The 21,001-nt window shown below is 41.6% G+C and overlaps 2 protein-coding genes across 3 annotated transcripts; one reads left to right on the forward strand and one right to left on the reverse strand.

The window, feature by feature from the left end:
• Nucleotides 1-4,300: 4,300 nt before the first annotated feature.
• On the forward strand, nt 4,301-4,845 carry cmc4 (C-x(9)-C motif containing 4 homolog). The gene is made up of 2 exons (XM_079584909.1): nt 4,301-4,498; nt 4,581-4,845. Exons 1-2 carry the CDS (start codon nt 4,441-4,443, stop codon nt 4,718-4,720), a joined length of 198 nt encoding a protein of 65 aa, XP_079441035.1. The 5' UTR covers nt 4,301-4,440; the 3' UTR covers nt 4,721-4,845.
• Nucleotides 4,846-4,998: 153 nt separating this feature from the next.
• fundc2 (fun14 domain containing 2) lies at nt 4,999-20,590 on the reverse strand. Of its 2 annotated transcripts, XM_079584907.1 has the most exons (6): nt 20,243-20,354; nt 18,680-18,827; nt 18,522-18,597; nt 18,290-18,418; nt 7,193-7,261; nt 4,999-5,862 (listed from the first exon to the last, which is right to left on the reverse strand). In XM_079584907.1, exons 1-6 carry the CDS (start codon nt 20,253-20,255, stop codon nt 5,785-5,787), a joined length of 513 nt encoding a protein of 170 aa, XP_079441033.1. In that variant the 5' UTR covers nt 20,256-20,354; the 3' UTR covers nt 4,999-5,784. The 2 variants fall into 2 exon arrangements, with proteins under 2 accessions (XP_079441033.1, XP_079441034.1); XM_079584908.1 differs by lacking the exon at nt 7,193-7,261 and having other exon boundaries at nt 20,243-20,590.
• Between the last annotated feature and the right edge of the window lie 411 nt (nt 20,591-21,001).

Genomic DNA, 21,001 nt, shown 5'->3' on the forward strand with positions numbered 1-21,001 from the left:
TCCTCCTTCTTCTTCTTTGTTTTTAATGGCGGCTGGCTACCAGCGTGATGTGTGCATTTAGCGCCACCTTCTGCTCCGATATGTGGAACACAGTTCTAGGACATGTTAGATTCACTTATTATTTTTGTTGTGTTTGACAAGCGGATTTTTTCATCAGCAATTCAGTTTTTACCATGATAATTCTTGAAATCAGTAATGGAATTTCTACTAGCAACAATGGTAATTCTTGATATCAGGAATTTTCACAAGTAAAAACACAAATAGCCTACATAATCTCTCACAGAATTCTAATAACAAAAACTAAATTTCGACTATTAGTAAAAGTGTAATTCTTTATATCTGTAATTATTAAATATCACAATAGTATGCCATTCAAATCCAATTACAGATATAATCATTTCTTACACTGAAATTATTTGACATATCAGTAAATCACTCTTACTTGTAAATAAAAAACATAATTGTTCACATCAATAATTAGGATGTTGATTTGACAAACATTTAATTTGGAATAATTAAAATGATCAATCTTCTATGACAATTGGGCTAAACAAAATTGTTTTGTTGTTATCACAGTTGCTAAATGATGAAGGCTATACGAAGACAGCTTAATACCACCAAGATGTTTGAGACTATATGCAAGGCATAAAGCAGTCAACGGTTAAAAATATAACCACAAACTTTTTGTAAAATGCAATAAAATCAAGATTTTTTTTTTGCACATTTAATTGTTTGACAATTCTCTCATGACATTTGGCACAACGTGATGAGCCATGATGACCCATCTTTGCTTTCACACTCGATAACGATCCCCTCGTCTATATTAATAAATTCACCTGCTTATTGAGGACTGTTTCAAAAGAGTTTAACTTGGAAAGATCATCTTTTCACTTTTATTTAGCCTCTGTCCCAACTTGTGATGAGTGTGTTGCAAGCATTAAAATCTAAATGTGTTAATATTTACAAAATACATTTAAGTTGGTCAGTGAAAACTTTGAAAATCCTTGTACTTTTGCCATTAAATAAAGGTTAAAGAGAATGAACATATCACAGATTCATGATTTTATTGCATTTAACAAAATGTCCCAACTTTTCTGGATTTGGGGTTGTATGTTTTGTTAAATGGTGTTTAAAAACATTTACATTTAGTCATTTAGCAGACGCTTTTATCCAAAGCGACTTACAACTGAGGACTACAGCAAGCGAGTCATCGTGAAGAGGCAAAAATAACGCAAGAAGTGCTCAAAATACAAAGTTCAGGCATTGCTCAGAGTAGCATAAGCCAAACAAGGGAGGATTAAAGGAAAAGTTTTTTTTTTATTTTTTTTTTTATGTCAAGTGCTCACGGAAGAGATGAGTTTCCAGTTGTCTTTTGAATGTAGTTAGGGATTCTGCATTCCGGATTAGGGTGGGGAGATCATTCCACCAGCATTGAATCGTGAATGAGAATGTTCTGGAGAGTGATTTTGTGGCTCTCTGTGATGGTACCACGAGCCGTCGCTCATTGACCGATCACAGGCTTCTGGTAGGGATGTGGACTCGTAGTAGGAGGGAGCTAAGCTTGTGGTCGATCTGTAAGCAAGCGTCAATGCCTTGAACTTGATGCGAGCAGCGAGTGGTAGCCAGTGCAGAGAGATGAACAGAGGAGTGACGTGGGCCCTTTTGGGCTCGTTGAAGACAAGACGGGCTGCAGCATTCTGGATCATTTGTAGAGGTTTGGTTGCACATGATGGAAGTCCAGCCAGAAGAGCATTGCATTAATCAAGCCTAGAGATAACCAAGGCCTGGGCGAGAAGTTGTGTTGCATGCTCAGTTAGGAAAGGCCTGATCTTCCTGATGTTGTGCAGTGAAAACCTGCATGATCGAGCTGTCTTTGTGATGTGGTCTGTGAAGGTCAGATGCTCATCAAATGTTACTCCAAGGTTTCTGACCGACCTTGATAAACAAATAATAATATATATTTGTAGAGGTTTGATTCATTGTCCTTAAACTTTTTATAATAAACACTATTGGAATGACCATTTTGAGAATATTAATTGGGAATTGATTTGGATTTATAATAACAAATACTGTGTCGTCAACATCAACAACAACAAAGTTAGTGATCCTATAAAACTGATCTTTCCAGAATCCTGTGCATTCTGTAACCTTTGTGCGGTAAAGAGACTGTCATTCCACGTCACATTAAAATACCAAGCATTATTCTCCTGGTTAGACAAGTATGTCCAGTTTCCTCTTACTGGACGGCAACACAGTTCCTTAGTGCACATATCAATAGTAGTCCTCTATCACAATTGACAACAAGTCGATTAGCGGACGATACAGCTTTCTTAAATTATTCGTCACAAATTCCAGTGGCTTTTGGGTATTCTTCAGTCCTTTTCTGAAGCCTCTGGATTAAATACATTTTAATCAATGTGAATTGCTACCAATTAAAACCTGCTCTCTTGCTTCAATTGAGGATATGTTACAAATAGGGTAACATATCTATATGTATACAAATTACTAAAGATGAATATAGGTGTTCAGCAAACTGCAAACCTATTATTACCAAAAACACACAAAAAAGGGATCTGTCCTTAAAAGGCAGAACTCTCTAACGGCAGAGGACTGTCTCATCTGGCCTATGCAGTCACTTTTTGTGGACAAGCCCACTTCTAAATTAATTAATGAGGTTTTAATAAAATAATTATGGAAAAATAAGTCTCATTATATGAGAAAAACAGTGTTTTTATAACAATGAACCATTAACCATTAACTTTTATAATAATGGTGGTCTGAATTTTATTGATTTTGATTCCCTCAACAATACATTTAAAATGAATTGGCTGAATCAATATCAAACTATTTGGAATGCTTTTCCTCAACTTGTTTTTTCACAACTTGATGACATTCATTTTCTCTTAATGTGTAATTATGATATATCCATGCTCCCTATCAAACTCTCCAACTTCCATCATCAGGTTCTCTTGGGCTCTAATTGATAAACATCTCATTTTTACCACAGAGATATTTGGAACAATAAGAACATCTTATTGAAGAATAAATCTCTGTTTTATGATAATTGGTTCAGTAATGGTTAATATTTGGTGGAGCAGTTGTTTAATAAGCAAGGTCTTTTGTTCAGATACTCAGAATTTATTTCCAAATACCAAATGCCAATAACCCCAAAATAATTTGCTACAGTGGGAGCCGATCCCTCTGGTTTATGTGCTTTTTAAAAACTGTAAATACTCCTCCTCAGTACTGCATCACTTCCTAAACCTGTGATACTTCTGTTGGTCAAATCTGTTTTTCTGAGTCGAAAGCTAAAAACTATCAAATAAGATATTTATTTCTTAAGAATTTGTATTTAAGAATAAAATAACTTAAGAATTCCACCTGTAATTTCCTTTTGGAATAATTTCACAAAAAAAGTGAAAGAAATTACCTTTAAGCACATTCTATTCTGTTACGAAATGTATACGAAGATTTAAAGCTGACATTGAGCTGACATGCTCTTTTTGTTTAAATTCTGATGAAACAGTTGTTCACTTATTTTGGCCACACTCAGACGCTTTGGAATGTTATTGGTGTATTTGTCAAGTGTGAGATTTTGGCAGGCTTTTCAATACATATGAGAAACATTATATTTGGGTATTCAGACCCCACAAACGAAAATATCTGTTTTGCTATAAATAAAAATAAATAAAAAAATCCTAAGCAAATTTTACATTCACAAATGCAAATTTTAAAACTGTAAACTGGTCTTCTCTGTCTTCTTAAAAGAAATGGAAATTTATTTAAATGTGATTTCAGTATCTATCATCAACGAATAAGAAAGCTATATGGACTGTTAGGATTTGCTCTGCCTTTGATCTCTTCATGTGAACATTTTTATGTGATGTAATGGCCCCCCTCTCTCTTTTTTATTTATGTAGGCCTATATATATTTTTATTTTTCCTTTCTTTTTTGCTGTTGTCTCCTTTATTATAGTTGTGGATGTATGCTTTATTCGTTTGTATGTTCCCGTTATCTGCAATAATAATAACATAAAATAAAAAATATATTCTTCTGACGTCTGAAGATGAGAACGTGAAGGAAATTTTACAGCTCATTCAGTCAACTGACGAATAATGATTATTTAATGCGCAACCTTATGATTTGAAATTAGTTTGAGGAGAGAATGTTTGAGCCTTTTTGAGTGGAATTTTCCCATACCGGAAGTACCACCTATAATCTTTCAAACGAACGTATATACTGTCTATGAAACGAACGCAGTCGGCTCGTTAGCTCGTTAGAAGAAAAAAAAAGTTCGATAGGCTCTTGTTTTTCAACCGGAAGAAATACATTTGCAGAGTCAGCGGCGTCATTGTTCATGTGCTGTTTACAAGTGTTTGACGGATTTAACTGGAATTATTCCTCAAACTGGAGCTCGGTTGTTCATATCCTAAAATAAGATGTCACAGAAAGATCCATGTCAAAAGCAGGCTTGTGCCATACAGAAATGTTTACAAGGTAGCAATGTTAAGTTAACCTTGCATGAATATCGCAGGCTGATGATTTGAAGCATTTAATTTTGTGACTTGTATTTTAACAGCCAACAAATACATTGAAAGGCGTTGTGAGGATGTGATTCGAGACATGAGGAAGTGTTGCGAAGTCCATGAAAGCTCTGTCTGCTGCTCTGGATTTGCCAAGGAACACAAATCAAAAGACACTAAGACATTAATTCAATAGAAGGATATTAAGTATATGTGTGTATATTTGCTGCAAGAGATCAATGTTGACTTTTAAGGACATGTGAAATACAAATTTATCAGACTATGTAATTGTGTGGATTTAACAGTCATTCTTCTCCTGTCTCTAATATATTACAAATTGAAACTTTCATTGAATCAGTGAGCTGCCTTTGGCTGTCACCATTTATTCAACCTAGTTGTACAGTTTAGTGAGAATATTGTTTATTCATTTAACATCTAGTGTCCATCAGAGTAAATTTCTTTTTTATATATATGTTGTTTATAGTTCATTTCATGTTTTATTTAAGTGACACTGAACACCAGTTGGTCAAGTTAAGATTTCCTAGTTTGAAAATACAGCAGGGATTTCTATAATTTGTCACATGAAACTCAGATCACAAAATCAAAAAGAAACTGGAATATCATATCACAATGTGGTAAGCATTAGCTGTAATTTGGCAAAATAGAGATGGATTTCATAAACAACAGCAATAAAAAGAGAAGAAAGGCAAACCAGCATTGTTTAAAACCTGATTATCAATTTACATTTAACATTTCTGCCATTATCAGTTAAAATTGCACATTTTATTGACCCTTGGTCTTTTAAATAATGTCCCGATTTATTACAAAAACAGATCAAGTTTGTACAGTTAAATGCACTTAGCTCAGGAACCATATTTCTGCAAGTTTAGGTATGGGTTTTTAACTGGGGCAATTTCAAATGTTGCAACTATTTACATAAACTGACTTAAGTCATTTTTCAGAAATTGATTGCTCCAAAGTAATACAGCAAAATGTTCAAATAAATAAATTTAACAGGTGTTAATTACAACAACAACAAAAAAAAAAGTGTACATTCAAAAACTGAAACCATAGATTCTAGCAAGCTTAAATGTTTTCTTATGAACACATAATCTGATAAATAGAGAACTAATAAAGGTGTGCCGAGTTAAATACAAGCTGTGAGTTAAATACAAGCTGCAATATCAGACAAAAGCTGTAATCTGCTGTATACATAGTTAGAAGACATCCTCAGAGTATAAGATATCAATGAGAGAGCTCCTATGAAGCCAGGCCAATCAGAAATCCTCCAGCAAAGCCCCCTGTGAGAACAATGTTCTTCTTGACGAATACCTGCACCTATATGGAAAGAGAAAATTGGACGTAATTAAGGGCTGTAAATCAATGACAATAAGCATTAAGGGATGTTTACACTTTTCGTTCCATTGACTTCCATTCTTTTTATGCATGTGAATGTGTGACATAGAAAAACACAAGCTCAAGTTTTATGGAGCTTATAATATAACAAAATTATTTGAATTGTGTAAATTTGAATTATTGACAAGTGTAATCTAACTAAATTTAATATTGTTTGGGATTTTAAATAGTTCTGAATTTGATTTCTTTAAACGAATATTGAACATTTGAAATTCAAGGAATTGAAATGTTTTTATGGCTGAATTTTATAGACATGTTTTTCAAACAGCTGGGTTTTTTTGTTTGTTCTGAGTTATTAGACTGTATTTTTTTTAAAATGGATATTTGCAGATTCAAATTTTCTAGACGAAGGAGAAATTCGGAGAGGAGTGGACTCGGGTCCCGAGATCGCTACTGCGCGGACTCGGGTCCCGAGATCGCTACTGCGCGGACTCGGGTCCCGAGATCGCTACTGCGCGGACTCGGGTCCCGAGATCGCTACTGCGCGGACTCGGGTCCCGAGATCGCTACTGCGCGGACTCGGGTCCCGAGATCGCTACTGCGCGGACTCGGGTCCCGAGATCGCTACTGCGCGGACTCGGGTCCCGAGATCGCTACTGCGCGGACTCGGGTCCCGAGATCGCTACTGCGCGGACTCGGGTCCCGAGATCGCTACTGCGCGGACTCGGGTCCCGAGATCGCTACTGCGCGGACTCGGGTCCCGAGATCGCTACTGCGCGGACTCGGGTCCCGAGATCGCTACTGCGCGGACTCGGGTCCCGAGATCGCTACTGCGCGGACTCGGGTCCCGAGATCGCTACTGCGCGGACTCGGGTCCCGAGATCGCTACTGCGCGGACTCGGGTCCCGAGATCGCTACTGCGCGGACTCGGGTCCCGAGATCGCTACTGCGCGGACTCGGGTCCCGAGATCGCTACTGCGCGGACTCGGGTCCCGAGATCGCTACTGCGCGGACTCGGGTCCCGAGATCGCTACTGCGCGGACTCGGGTCCCGAGATCGCTACTGCGCGGACTCGGGTCCCGAGATCGCTACTGCGCGGACTCGGGTCCCGAGATCGCTACTGCGCGGACTCGGGTCCCGAGATCGCTACTGCGCGGACTCGGGTCCCGAGATCGCTACTGCGCGGACTCGGGTCCCAGAACTATTTAAAATTTCACATAATATTAAATTTTGTTAGATTACACTTGTCAATAATTCAAATTTAAATCATTTTGTCATATTATAAGCTCCATAAAGTTTGGTGAACTCTGACCTGCGAATTCGTATCACATGAAGACGTGTGACTAAAAGGAGATCGATACATCATGGCGTGACTTCTTAGCTGAATAAAAAAAAAAAACAGCAAACCGTAAAGCTGCCGGTTTATAGTTTTCCAGTAAAATTTAATACAGTGGGCTACACAAATATTGCTTGGTAAAAATTAGCAAAGTTGACTGAAAATTAGTTTTTGCCATTTCTCCTCTTAGTCTTTCATTTAAAATATTCACAAAAAATAACCTTTAATTGTATTTACATTTTAATGTGGAATAAAAATATATATTTGTTTTTCTTTAAAATGTGTGACAAAATTATTGGCATCCCTACAACTTCTAATGAGTAGAACTCCTACTGAAGTATATTCCTATTCATGTGGTACGTTTTTTAGTTCACCTCAAGTCATGACTTCCTGTTTAACTGGGCTCTAAATATGTAGTGACAAGGGCCAAATTCCTAAAGTCATCCATCACTATGGGAAAGACCCGAGAATACAGTAATGATGTGTGACAAGTTTGTTTAGCTGCACAAATCAAAAATGGCTATGAGATAATAGTTTAAATGTTGGAAGACTCATGTCCACTATTTGTGCAATAATTAAATTAAGTAGTTTAAATCAACTGGAGATGGTAACAATCTACCTGGAAGTAGGTCTTATCTTATACTATAAGAATATCCTGTAAGTTTCAGAACTGAAAACTTCCTTGTTAGTCGAATAAAAGCTTTTATTGACACCAGGCACAGCGAACGACAGGTTTTTCAAAGTGGGGATCTATGACGTCAAAGGGTATCAAACACCGCCTCCGCACAAGATCAACGCCTACTTTAACACCGCCTGTTTAGCCCCGCCCACCGATTCACGCATTACATGAAACTCATTATACGGTAATATGCAAAACTGTTATCCAATCATAGCAGTCAAGTCAAGTCAAGTCATCTTTATTTATATAGCGCTTTTTACAATACAGATTGTATCAAAGCAGCTTCACAGTGATAACATGAAAATAATAATAAAAATAATTTCATCATCGTCCACCTTTAAGGCAGATCTATAATATTGTTGAATATTAAATGTCCCCAACTAAGCAAGCCAGAAGGTAAGGAAACAGCGGCAAGGAACCAGTGGGCGTTTACTCCCAAGTCTTCAATGCGGCACGCCCATAAAAACCGAGCGTTTCGGGAGCTAGGCTCAAAACCAGGGTAGAAAATAGCCTATTAATTTTGATGTTTTTGAATGTAAAAACCAAGCGAAAGTCATAAGTTGACCTCAGACAACAATATTTAAAAAGCCAGTTCATGACCCCTTTAACAACATAAATTGATTCAATTTTAAAATAAAAAACTGCTTATTCTTCACTATATGTATGAATTAAATATACAGATTCTTATTAAATCTACAAAAGTTATTCAGTCAAGTGCATGGAGTGATTTTCTCTTTTACTGTTTGATTAAAGGGGAACACGGTAACTAGCAATTTCTTCGCTGATTTTCACTTTTGTTGTTGTGTGTTCTCTTACGTAGAGTTCTCTCGTACTGCGTCGAAGAACGCTACGGGAAAGATATTTCTTTGTCGAGATTGAAGCCTAAAATTAATCCTTAATTTTGTAATATTGTAAAACGCTTTTCTGAAGCATACAACCTAGGCGGAGCAATACAGCTCACCCATTGGCTGCTCTGCCAGAAAAGCACAGCCTATGCGAGGCCAGAGACGCTGACCAATGAGGACGCTTCGCGCCCTTCTGCGTCACCTCCCGCCCAAACAGGCGTGGCCTAGGCCTATAAATACGAGCATAGCTGTCTAACACGTCAAGTTTCTTAAATTCACGAAGCTGCACGCATCGTTGGATTGGATTCGAGCCGCCACAGCCGTTTGGAACAAGCACCTCAGCAGGACGCGCCTCTTACCTGAAGCCGCTGGTCATCGCCGCCTTCAGCCGCCGTTCCCTGCTGCGCTTCTCCGGCGTGGAATATCCTTTACATTATGTGTGTGTGTTTTGTGTGTGTGTTCGCCGTCGCGTCACACAGTTTTTCACCACTAAAGAGTCGAGCGTCTTTTTCAAGATGCCTCGCACCTCCTGTGGCTCGTGTAGAGCCCCGCTCAGCGACGGGGACCACGTGCTTGTGTTTCCTGCCTGGGTATGATCACGCAGCTTCAGCTCTCGTCGATGGCGGCTGCCATCACTGTGATTTGATGCCTACGGTGACTCTGCGGACTCGCCTGGCGTTCTTTACTGAAGCTGCATCTTTCCGCCCGCTGTAGTGCCGCGCCGTGAAAAGCGCCGTGCTCAGCGGAGCCCGGAAAGCCCCGTTTTCAGCCAGGATGCGCACTTCTGCTTCGAGGAAAGCTACAGTGTTAAAATCCCGCCACGGCCGGATTTCACTAAAATGTCTCGCTCGCACAGTCCCAACATACGCGACCGTGCCAGTGTATTTTGCAGTCACCAAATCGGCATCAATGCTCGTTTGCCTGCACACGACGCCCCAGGTAAATCTGAAAATGTATTTTCTGGTGTCCCGGCCACGGCCGATGGTGTAATGTGTGTATCCGTAATGCCCACGACCTAGTGCCCATTCGTACACACAAGCACAGCCCTACACAATACAGGGCTTGCACACATAAAATCGACTCGTGTCGATTGTGCAATACATGTAAGTTAGTGAACGTGCCCGCTTTTCAGTGCCCACAATCACTACACACTGCATGTCCCGTGGGTTCTGTAAAAACGAAACGAATGCACGGTCAGTCGGTTCTGATAGACAGTACTCTCTGTGCTACACGGTGTCCCGGCCACAGCCGATGATGTAATGTGTGTAACTGTATGCCCACGACCCAGTGCCCATTCATACACACAAGCACAGCCCCACACAATACAGGGCTTGCACACATAAAATCGACTCAATGTCGATTGTGCATTATATGTAGTGAGCGTGCCCGTTTTCAAGTGCCCACAATCACTACAAGCTACATGTCAACATGGTTTCTACGGAGACCGCGTGCTCTCTCTCTCTCAGCTGAGAGAGCTGAGCGCGCGCGCGGGCTGCCCGCTCGATAAGCGCGCCCCCGCATCACGCCATGTTACAGCACACGACTGCTCTCGTGTCGCCGCCATTTCGCGACCAGAGCCCGGTTTTTCAACCCGTGCAAGCACAGCCCCGTACAACACAGGGTCTGCACACATAAAATCGACTCAGGTCGATTGTACTTTACATGTAGTGAGCGTGCCCACTGTCCAGTGCCCACAACCACTACACACTGCACGTTCCGCGGTTTTTCTGTAAAAACGAAACCAACGGACGATCAGTCAGTTCACAAACACAGTATTCCCGGTGTTATAAATGTGCCCGCTACCACGCGCCCACATTTATTCACAAATATACGAGCCCTACGGGCAGCCCCGTTCAACACAGGGTTTGCACACTTAAAATCGACTCAGATCGATTGTGCTTTACATGTAGTAAGCGTGCCCACTGCCAAGTGCCCACAACCACTACACACTGCACGTTCCGCGGTTTCTGTATAAACGAAACTAACGAACGGTCAGTCAGTACACAAACACAGTGTCCCCGGTGTTATAAATGTGCCCGCCACCAAGCGCCCACGTTTATTCACAAGCATAACGAGCCCTACGGGACTCGTCCCGCGCGCTCTCTCTCGACACAGAGAGCCGAGCGCGCGCGGGATGCATACTGTGTTAAACATGCCCCCCGCCTCACACGCCACGGCGTCCATGTCACAGCACACGGTTGCTCTCGTGTCGCCGCCATTTCGCGACCAGGGCCCAGATTACATTCAACCCCTAGTCACACGTGCAGATGCATGGGAAAGACTTCCCGGGGTCTCAGAATGGGTGCTAGAGACTATAAAAAGAGGCTATTCGCTACAGTTTCATCGCAGCCCTCCCCGTTTCACGGAGAAAGTCGAAACCACGGTGAAAACAGAAGTAGCACATCTACTTCGAGCCGAAATAGCGAAGCTATTGAGCAAAGGGGCCATAGAGCCTTTATCTCAGAGCGAAGGGGGTCTGTACAGCAGATATTTTCTGGTACCGAAAAAAGACGGGGGTCTCAGACCCATTTTAGATCTCAGGCATCTGAACAAAGCGCTGACAAAGCGAAAGTTCAGAATGCTCACGACCAGAAGAATCCTCGCGCAAATTCGCCGAGGAGACTGGTTTATGGCGATAGATCTGAAAGACGCGTATTTCACATACAAATTGCGTCACGTCACAGGCGATTTTTGAGATTCGCCTTCGAGGGCCGGGCATATCAGTACACAGTCCTGCCATTCGGCCTGTCTCTAGCACCTCGTACATTTACAGTGTGCATGGACGCGGCGCTGGCACCCCTGAGACTCCGAGGCGTTCGAATTCTGAACTATTTGGACGATTGGCTAATTCTGGCTCAATCGCCGTCAGAACTCGCTCACCACAAGACACTAATACTCGATCACCTCGAGTGCTTAGGTCTGAGAGTCAATTGGGAGAAAAGTTCACTGTTTCCCAGTCAAAGGATCTCCTTTTTAGGACTGGATCTGAACTCACTGTCTATGACAGCACGGCTGTCATCACAGCGCAGGCGAAATACCCTGCAAATGGCGAAATCCTTCCGCAGCGGCCACATAGTGCCACTCAGGAGATTTCAGAAAATGCTGGGCCTCATGGCCTCAGCCTCAACAGTGCTGCAGTTGGGCCTGCTGCGCATGCGCCCACTACAGTTCTGGTTGAGAACGCGCGTACCGCGCCGAGCATGGTTACACGGTCGTTATCGCCTCAAGGTCACTCAGGAATGCATTTCAGCCCTGACACCATGGAGAGCGTCAGACTGGTACCGGTCAGGTGTAAGCCTGGGGACTTCCTCGAGCCTGAAGGTGGTGTCCACGGAGGCGTCCACCTCAGGCTGGGGAGCACTGCTCGACGGCAGACCGCTCTTTGGCCAGTGGGCAGAGCGGGCCAAACTACCGCACATAAACTGCCTGGAAATGATGGCGGTGGACTTTGCGCTGAGGCGCTTCTGTCCCCGGATAAAAGGACACCACGTCCTGGTCCGCTCGGACAACATGTCGGTAGTAGCCTACATAAACCGCCAGGGTGGCCTGAGATCCCGAAACCTATTCAGGTTAGCGGAACGCATACTGGTGTGGGCCCAGCACAACCTGCGCTCGTTAAGAGCAATGCACGTGCCAGGCCACTTGAACGTAGGCCCGGACAGACTCTCACGGAACAACGTTCCTACGGGAGAGTGGTCCCTACACACACAGACAGTGCGTCTGCTGTGGAAAACGTTCGGCAGAGCGGAAATAGACCTGTTTGCAAACCAGGAAAACGCTCACTGCCCAGAATTCTTTTCGAAGAGCACGAACGCGCTGGCCAGAGTCTGGCCCCGCCGTCCGCTCTATGCTTTTCCTCCTGTCTCACTCCTGCCTCAAGTGCTGGAGCGTATCAAGGAGAGCGGATGCTCAGTACTACTAGTTGCTCCATACTGGACGAATCAGACCTGGTTCCCAGCTTTGATGCGACTGAAAAGTACTGCCCCGTGGCCGATTCCAGTGAGGAGAGACCTCCTCTCACAGGCCAAGGGCTCGATTCTGCATCCTCACCCCGAGCTTTGGTCCCTACACGTATGGGCCATAAACGGGTACCCGCTAACCTCCCAAGAGGAGTGTTAGACACGATCGAGCAAGCTAGGGCTCCGTCTACTAGACGACTCTACGCTTCCAAATGGTCGGTGTTCTCTGGATGGTGTTCAGATCAAGGTCTGTCACCACTTCAGTGTGGAGAACCGGAGATTCTCTCCTTCTTGCAAGAGCTATTGGATAAGGGAAGAACCCCATCCACGCTCAAAGTCTATGTGGCTGCCATATCAGCGTTCGTTAATCCAACGCTTGGCCGTTCACTAGGCAGGAACGACCTGGTGGTCCGCTTCCTTAGAGGCGCCAGGAGGTTAAACCCTCCAAGGCCTCCCTCAGTCCCCGTTTGGGACCTTTCTACAGTGTTGAACGCTATGAAAGGGGCCCCTTTCGAGCCTATTCACTCAGTTGACATGAAACACCTGTCTTTCAAGACCGTGTTTCTTTTGGCTCTCGCTTCAGTGAAGCGTGTGGGAGACTTGCAAGCGCTCTCAGTGAGAGCTTCTTGTATGGAGTTCGGGCCAAACGACTCTGTAGTCGTATTGAAACCGAAGCATGGGTACGTGCCTAAGTCCCTCAACACACCGTTCAGGGCTCAGGTCATCTCCCTGTCGGCCCTGCCGGCCTCAGAGGACGGAAATAGCTCCCTTTGCCCGGTCAGGGCATTAAGAGCTTACGTGTCCCGCTCCGCTGTTTTTCGACAGACGGAGCAGCTCTTTGTTTCGGTCAGCGGACGCTTCAAGGGGCGAGCCGCGACGAAACAGAGTCTGTCTCGATGGGTAGTGGACGCCATTGCGCTAGCCTACGCATCTAGAGGTTTGGAATGCCCTTTGGGCGTCAGAGCACATTCCACGAGAGGCATGGCCTCTTCATGGGCTTGGTATAGCGGAATCTCGTTACAAGATATCTGTATGGCGGCAGGCTGGTCCTCCCCGTCTACATTTATTAGGTTCTATAACCTAGAGGTTCCTGCGTTGCAGGCTAAACTGCTCTCGGTCTAGAAGACTATGTATAAGTACTCCTGCCCCGCGCTGCGGCCCAGGTCACTTCAATGTTAATATGTATAAGTGTTCCTGCCCCGCGCTGCGGCCCAGGTCACTTCAATGTTTAATATGTATAAGTGTTCCTGCCCCGCGCTGCGGCCCAGGTCACTTCAATGTTTAAGCATCACTCACTGACAATGTGTCCCATGAGCATGCTATTACCCCTCATATATATCTATATTTACATATATATGCTATTATGCCTTAAGAGGCACTACTATAAAGGGATGATGCTATTTTAGCCGCTCTCCCTATACTTCTTGGGGTAGGCACTTGTATACCAGGGCGCGCGCGCCCTTAGGTGTCTGTGTCGGTCCAAGAGCACGCACGGCGGTTTACATAGGGTTCCCGTAGCGTTCTTCGACGCAGTACGAGAGAACTCTACGTAAGAGAACGTACTCGGTTACTAACGTAACCTCGGTTCTCTCTAGAAGAGGGAACGAGTACTGCGTCTCATGGCCGTGCGTGTCCACGCTGCGTCGCTTCATTGACGAAAATCGGCGTGTTAGACAGCTATGCTCGTATTTATAGGCCTAGGCCACGCCTGTTTGGGCGGGAGGTGACGCAGAAGGGCGCGAAGCGTCCTCATTGGTCAGCGTCTCTGGCCTCGCATAGGCTGTGCTTTTCTGGCAGAGCAGCCAATGGGTGAGCTGTATTGCTCCGCCTAGGTTGTATGCTTCAGAAAAGCGTTTTACAATATTACAAAATTAAGGATTAATTTTAGGCTTCAATCTCGACAAAGAAATATCTTTCCCGTAGCGTTCTTCGACGCAGTACTCGTTCCCTCTTCTAGAGAGAACCGAGGTTACGTTAGTAACCGAGTACGTTTTCTCAACAAGCTCCCCCTACAGCTGTGGGGCGTATATTCCACAACACGGTCGTAAAAAAACCTGACTTGCGGCACCCTCCTCCCCCTTTCTACCGCTGCTCATGTGCATATGTTATTATCGGAGCCGGCCAACTTTATCGTGTGGAACTGTGTCTACCGAGGTGGGTAATACATCATACACAGTATCATAGAACATTGACATGTATGTCGAATTGCCGTAAAGCAGTTAGTGTTTCTCGCTCGTTCTCGCTTCTCACGAGACTTCCTATTTCCAACTTACCGGGACGTTAATCCCCATGTTGCAAGGTTGGTTTTCCACCTGGGAACGCGGGGGGAGTATTTTGTGAGCGGGATGTTCTGGTGAGCATTTTCAGCAGAACAGGTTATTTAACCATCTAAATGATTTCTAAACGGTTTTATTAAGTTGAAATAGTTGCCAAGTTCCCCTTTAACATTAAAGCACACAGACGGAATTTAGGTTTAATAGGCTGCTGTCACTTTAAGAGCTGCACAGAATGCAGCCTTTCCTTCTCAATGGTTTACTCTACTTAAGACATAACCAACCGTGTTACGTGAATACTCACCAAGATGGGCATTTTGACTACATTTTGGGTGTATTTGGCCATATAAGCTGCGGAAGAGAACTGAATTGTCCGAGAGACGGCTTTCTGTGCGCAAGTACTTCGCTTATTGCATTTAAAAACATTAAACATGTCACATGTATGTAGCAGTCATGTGTCCAGTCTACTCTCTGCTGTCTGTGTCGACCTAAAACTTGGGACTTTTTGTAATCTTATGGAGTATTAAAATTATGCAGTTATCACAAGCCGTTGCGATCGCCGGCACGCTCACTTGCATATTTTCCTGATAACAGCGGAGTCCATCAACACCCCCGAAAGCTTGCACAGTCCTAACCACTTCCTAGGTCCACATTTCACTCTGTAACATTAGGCCTAGGTAACACTCTGCTTACATATGAGATTTCTTGTTTCTGCTGCTTCTCTGCCCATGTTTTGATCTGGAGATACTGTACTAAGTATTAACATAAACCCCTGGTTTCACAGACAATGCTTAAGCTAGTCCCAGACTAAAATGCAGGTTTGAGCTGTTTTATCTGAAAGCAACTTCCACTAACATATCTTAAAATATGTCAAATCATTCTTTTTGCCTCAAGATGCACACCAGTAATGTATTTTTCTACGGCATGTTTATAAAAGCTACTTAAATGTCCTAATTGATCTAAGGCCTAAGTCTGGCTTAATCTAAACCCTGTCTGTGAAACCGGGCCTAAGTGACATGGCATCTGACGCACAGGAGCCAATGGCACGTCACTATGCGCAGAGGTGGACAGAAACAAAGTACATTTACTTGAGTAGTGTACTAAAGTACACTTTTTGAGTATCTGTACCTTACTTGAGTATTATTTTTTTCTGGAAACTTTTTACTTTACTACATTTTAAAGACAAATATCGTACTTTTTACTCCACAACATTTCTGTCAAGGTCCTTGAGTAGAAAGAATTAACATCAGTCAGGGATGATTTGGGTTGCAGAATTTTGGTTGTAAATGAAAGTCGGGTTGACGTCAGATTGAACTCAACATCCAACGTCAGACAGATGTTGGATTTTGGTTGGAAATGTAAGTCTGGTTGACTGATGTTGATTTCTGACGTCAACCTGATTTTAAACCACAATACAGCATCTGTCCAGCGTTGGAGATTACTGAGATTACAATCCCACTACTGGAACTGTGTTCTATGAATAAATTTGATATTAATATGAGGGTAGGTCAACAATGCAACAATAAAAAAAACAATGCATTGACATTTACTTTTATACTTTAGTACTTTTAAAAACGAGTACTTCTGTACTTTTAATTAAAGGGTTAGTTCACCCAAAAATGAAAATAATGTCATTAATGACTCACCCTCATGTCGTTCTAAGCCCGTAAATTCATCTTCGGAACACAGTTTAAGATATTTTAGATTTAGTCCGAGAGCTTTCTGTCCGTCCATTGAAACTGTATATACAGTATACTGTCCATGTCCATAAAGGTAATAAAAACATCATCACAGTAGTCCATGTGACATCAGTGGGTTAGTTAGAAGTTTTTGAAGCATCGAAAATACTTTTTGGTCCAAAAATAACACAAAATAAGACTTTATTCAGCATTGTATTCTCTCCCGGGTCTGGAAAGCTCAGAAAGCTCTCGGACTAAATCTAAAATATCTTAAACTGTGTTCCGAAGATGAACGGAGGTCTTACGGGCTTAGAACGACATGAGGGTGACTCATTAATGACATTATTTTCATTTTTGGGTGAACTAATAACCCTTTAAGTAAAAATTGGTCTTTACAACTTTGACTTGTAACGGAATAATATTTGACCAGTAGTATCTGTACTTTTACTCAAGTAAGGAAGTTGTGTACTTTGTCCACCTCTCCGGTGGCACATCCGGTCTTCATTGGCGTGTGCCAGTGGATAGTGGCATGTGTCACTGACATTATCGCGACACACTGACATGACACCTGACTGACACGAGTCGCGGAACATGTTGTGACACCTCCAGTGACTGACAGATTAATCGAGCACCTATACTGGCGTAATTGTGACACAAAATAAATAAATAGCCTAATTTTGTGATATTTTTAAATATCAATTAAACGCATTAAAGTCAGTAATATTTTTTCAAACATGTTATTTGTGTCATGTCTGTATTTGATTGGTATGTGCCACTGAATGTTTTGTAATAGTATGGTCTATGCAAATGTGACGTTGTGAAATGCCCATGCTCAGTTTTCAAGTCATCCTATGTAAGTCACAAAGCAATGTGCTGCATTAGCAGTTGGATCACAGGAGTTTATCCGAGGGTATGTTACCATGGCAGGTTATATTAAGCGTGGTGTTTTTTGAAACCAGCGAAAATTGCAGGTTACCGCTACTATTCAGAAATATATATTTTTTAAATGTATTTTTTTAAGTGATTAAACCACTTTTTGTCAAAGTTAGTATTGTTGCCATTTCTTTGGTCAGACACTTGCATGTGTCGTTATATTATTAATATATCATTTTTTCCAAAATCAACTCAAATGGAGTTACAAGGTTTTTCACCAGCGAATGTTGGAGATTTCAGTTTTGTCCATCATTAGCCTCTGAGACAGTAAGTGCATCGCATTAAGTTATGATCTACTTACAGGTTACAAAGGTTAATGTAGTTATGTGGGCGCTCAGTTTTTACTGTTGTTTAATATATTTGGCAAAAAACTTTGTCTTACAAAAGGCGAAGTGTTATAATAATAATTTGTTACCTCAAAGCGCTTTGTTATGCACAGGCTGTATTAGCTATGACTAGACTGCAAATACCAGATTAAGATACTCTCCTCCGCTCCTCAAATACATAAAACATTAGCCTTTAGTCACACATTGTCTTTTGAATAAAAAAACAGCTGTACTTATTCAAAGACTCAGACAATAAGAATTTGCTTAAATAAAATGCTGACTAATTTTATGTGAATTTTGCTAATGTTGTCATGCCAATTAAGCACATGAAAGTTGTATATACACAACAAATGTATATAACAATAAAGTATTTTCTTACTTCATTAAATTTTGTTCTCATCTCTTTGGGGGGCTTGTCTGAATTCAGCTTCAGTTGCTTCTTGGCCATATTCACATCATGCTCAACTCTTTTCCAGTCTACTTTAATGTAGCCTGTGTGATGAGCAATCTGAAAGTACATTTGAAGATTATATAGTTATATGGTGCTTAAACAGTCAAAACAACAATTAAGATAAGCACTTGGTCGATTTTTTTTTTTTTTTACAATTTACCTGGAGCAAAAAGAAGCCACCACCTACAGCTGATGCTGCAAGCTTCCCAACTTTCTGAAACAAGTACCCTGCGCACCTGAAAGACACACAGGAGTCCGTGGTTTGTTTATACTGTACTCAGTGCTTTAATGCACATTACTGTTCATATAATGACTTACCAGCCAGTCACTCCACCAATGGCCAACTGTGTTGCAACAGAGTACTTCTCAGCAGCTGGTCCAGATTGATTTTTGCCAAACATTTTGTTCCACCACCTTTGTTTCTTCACATGCTCTGCCAATTCCATGACATCAAAGGTTTCAGTGTCTGTCAGAAAACAGTTAAGTGCATTCAGCATATTTAAATCTGCTTGCAAACCACATGTTTAATATCCCAGAAAATGCTCTTTCATCATTGTGGCCCCCACATTGAGACAACTGTTTAACAAATAGATATTTTTCTAATGTTTTAAAGACATGATAAACACACCAAAATGCACTTTTGTTAAAATATTTTTTTCAAAGAAATAGCAGTAAAAGGTTATATAAAACTACTTAGTAAGGTTTTCTTTTCAAGAATATAATTTATGTTATGAAACTTCTTCTTAATATTATGATCAGTTGGATCATCCTGACATTTCTCATCATCAAAATTGAAATTTAAAAAATATTTAAGTCACTGCATGACATGTACATCCTTATTCCTAACATCTTGTGTCATACACAGAAAGCAACATTCAATAAACAAAGGCTACTTTCATTTTCTATTCTGGGCAGAGACTGACTAATACAAAACAAGGTCGAGGAGAAAGGCAGTTAGAAAACCCGGAAAAACTCAACCACATTAAATGCACTGCTTTTGTTCTCCATCAAGGTGGGATAATAGACTTTAGATACAGGAGCTTAATACAGGAGATACCAGAGGGAACTGTGGGAAGTCAGCGTCTTCACGTGACTGTAGCCTTGGCCAAAGAAGTGACCTTGCTGGACTTCAGACATAAGCCAGACACAAATAGCACACCACTGCAGCCAATACACGGACAGACCACAGTATCACTTTCAGACAGATTTGAAGTAAAGAGACACGTTTAAATCGAATCTGCAATGCAATGTTGAATCCCCATCAATTTGAATTATAAAACCATCAAGTTTGACTAGGCACAACAATACTAATACAAAAACTTTTAGTCTTTGACAGCATTAATCTTTAGAATCTGTTTTATTATTTTTTGGAGCTTGTTTAATTCAATCTGTCAACCAAATGTTTCTATGTCCCTGACTGAACGATTTCAAACAGAGTTTTGGGATGTATATTTTGCTGTTTAAGTAGACACATTCAGAGCTTCTTTTAAAACCTCACGTAAAGGGTTAATTTGGAGGGGTATGTGCGGTTAATGACTCATACCACAGATGTTAATTGGTTTTGCATGTGACTTTCAGGCCTCGGCTAATGTTAAGATAACGAGCGTCTTACTATGCTTTAAAGGAGATATAATTGTGATATAACTCTCTTCATCGTTTCAACTGTTTCTATAACTTACGCGTTTAAAATGGGTTTTAATGTAAGTTGTACTATATACTGAAGGACGTGTTCATATGAGTTACGCATGTTCTCGTAATGTAGCAGACCTGAAGATCGTTTCTCGAGGACTAGGTTTGCTATAATGTCAAACAGAAAAATTAAGTAATGTACAGCCTAAAATGTGTATAAAGTGATAGAAAAAAGAAAGGCATAGTACATACCCTTTTCAGACATTCTGCGTTATCTTCTTCTTCTTCTTCTTGTTTCTTGGTGGATCGCTCTTTTGGAACATTACGGCCACCTACTGCACTGTAGTAGTAACGGCACTCCCATGAGCGTGGAGTGAGACAGGGCTGCTGCTTAAAGGGATAGTTTACCCATGACCTCAAAAATAACAGTTATGTTAATAACAGTTGCCCTCAGGCCATCCAAGATGTAGGTGTCTTTTTACATTATAACCTGTAATTCACAGCCTCTGCAAACGGACCTGAGCGCGTTCACTGCAGTCTGTCATGTGAGCTTCCTGACTCATAATGATATAAAGCTGAGATCAAAGTCAAATCCCCTGCAATAAAACAATAAAACTCACTAATTTCTAGAGAAGATATCTAATGAGCATCTGGCGTAGAACCTGGAAGCGCTGCACTGTATTCAGGGTTTGAAGTTAACTTTTTCACTCACCACCACACCAGCCAATTTACCAGCCATTCAGAACTTTTACAAGAAAGAAAGAAAGAAAGAAAGAAAGAAAGAAAGAAAGAAAGAAAGAGAAAGAAAGAAAGAAAGAAAGAAAGAAAGAAAGAAAGAAAGAAAGAAAGAAAGAAAGAAAGAAAGAAAGAAAGAAAGAAAGAAAGAAAGAAAGAAAGAAAGAAAGAAAGAAAGAAATCAACTAGATTAACTATGTACTAATTCTGGCTTCTAATTGTTTACTTCTGTAATTGGCATGATACATTTTTACCTGAAAAAATAAAATGTTAGAT

This window comes from Phoxinus phoxinus (assembly GCF_949152265.1).
Source record: "Phoxinus phoxinus genome assembly, chromosome: 17".
Lineage (NCBI taxonomy): Eukaryota > Metazoa > Chordata > Actinopteri > Cypriniformes > Leuciscidae > Phoxinus > Phoxinus phoxinus.

Bases quoted from the DNA above. Each gene is read 5' to 3' on its own strand.
- cmc4 (XM_079584909.1), top strand. From the start codon at position 4,441: ATGTCACAGAAAGATCCATGTCAAAAGCAGGCTTGTGCCATACAGAAA. The intron at 4,499-4,580 runs GTAGCAATGTTA...GTATTTTAACAG, and splicing joins CATACAGAAATGTTTACAAG to CCAACAAATACATTGAAAGG.
- fundc2 (XM_079584907.1), bottom strand. The intron at 7,262-18,289 runs GTAAGAAAATAC...TTTTTTATTCAG, and splicing joins TGAGAACAAAATTTAATGAA to CTAAGAAGTCACGCCATGAT. The intron at 5,863-7,192 runs GTCAGAGTTCAC...CTTTCCATATAG, and splicing joins CATGTGATACGAATTCGCAG to GTGCAGGTATTCGTCAAGAA.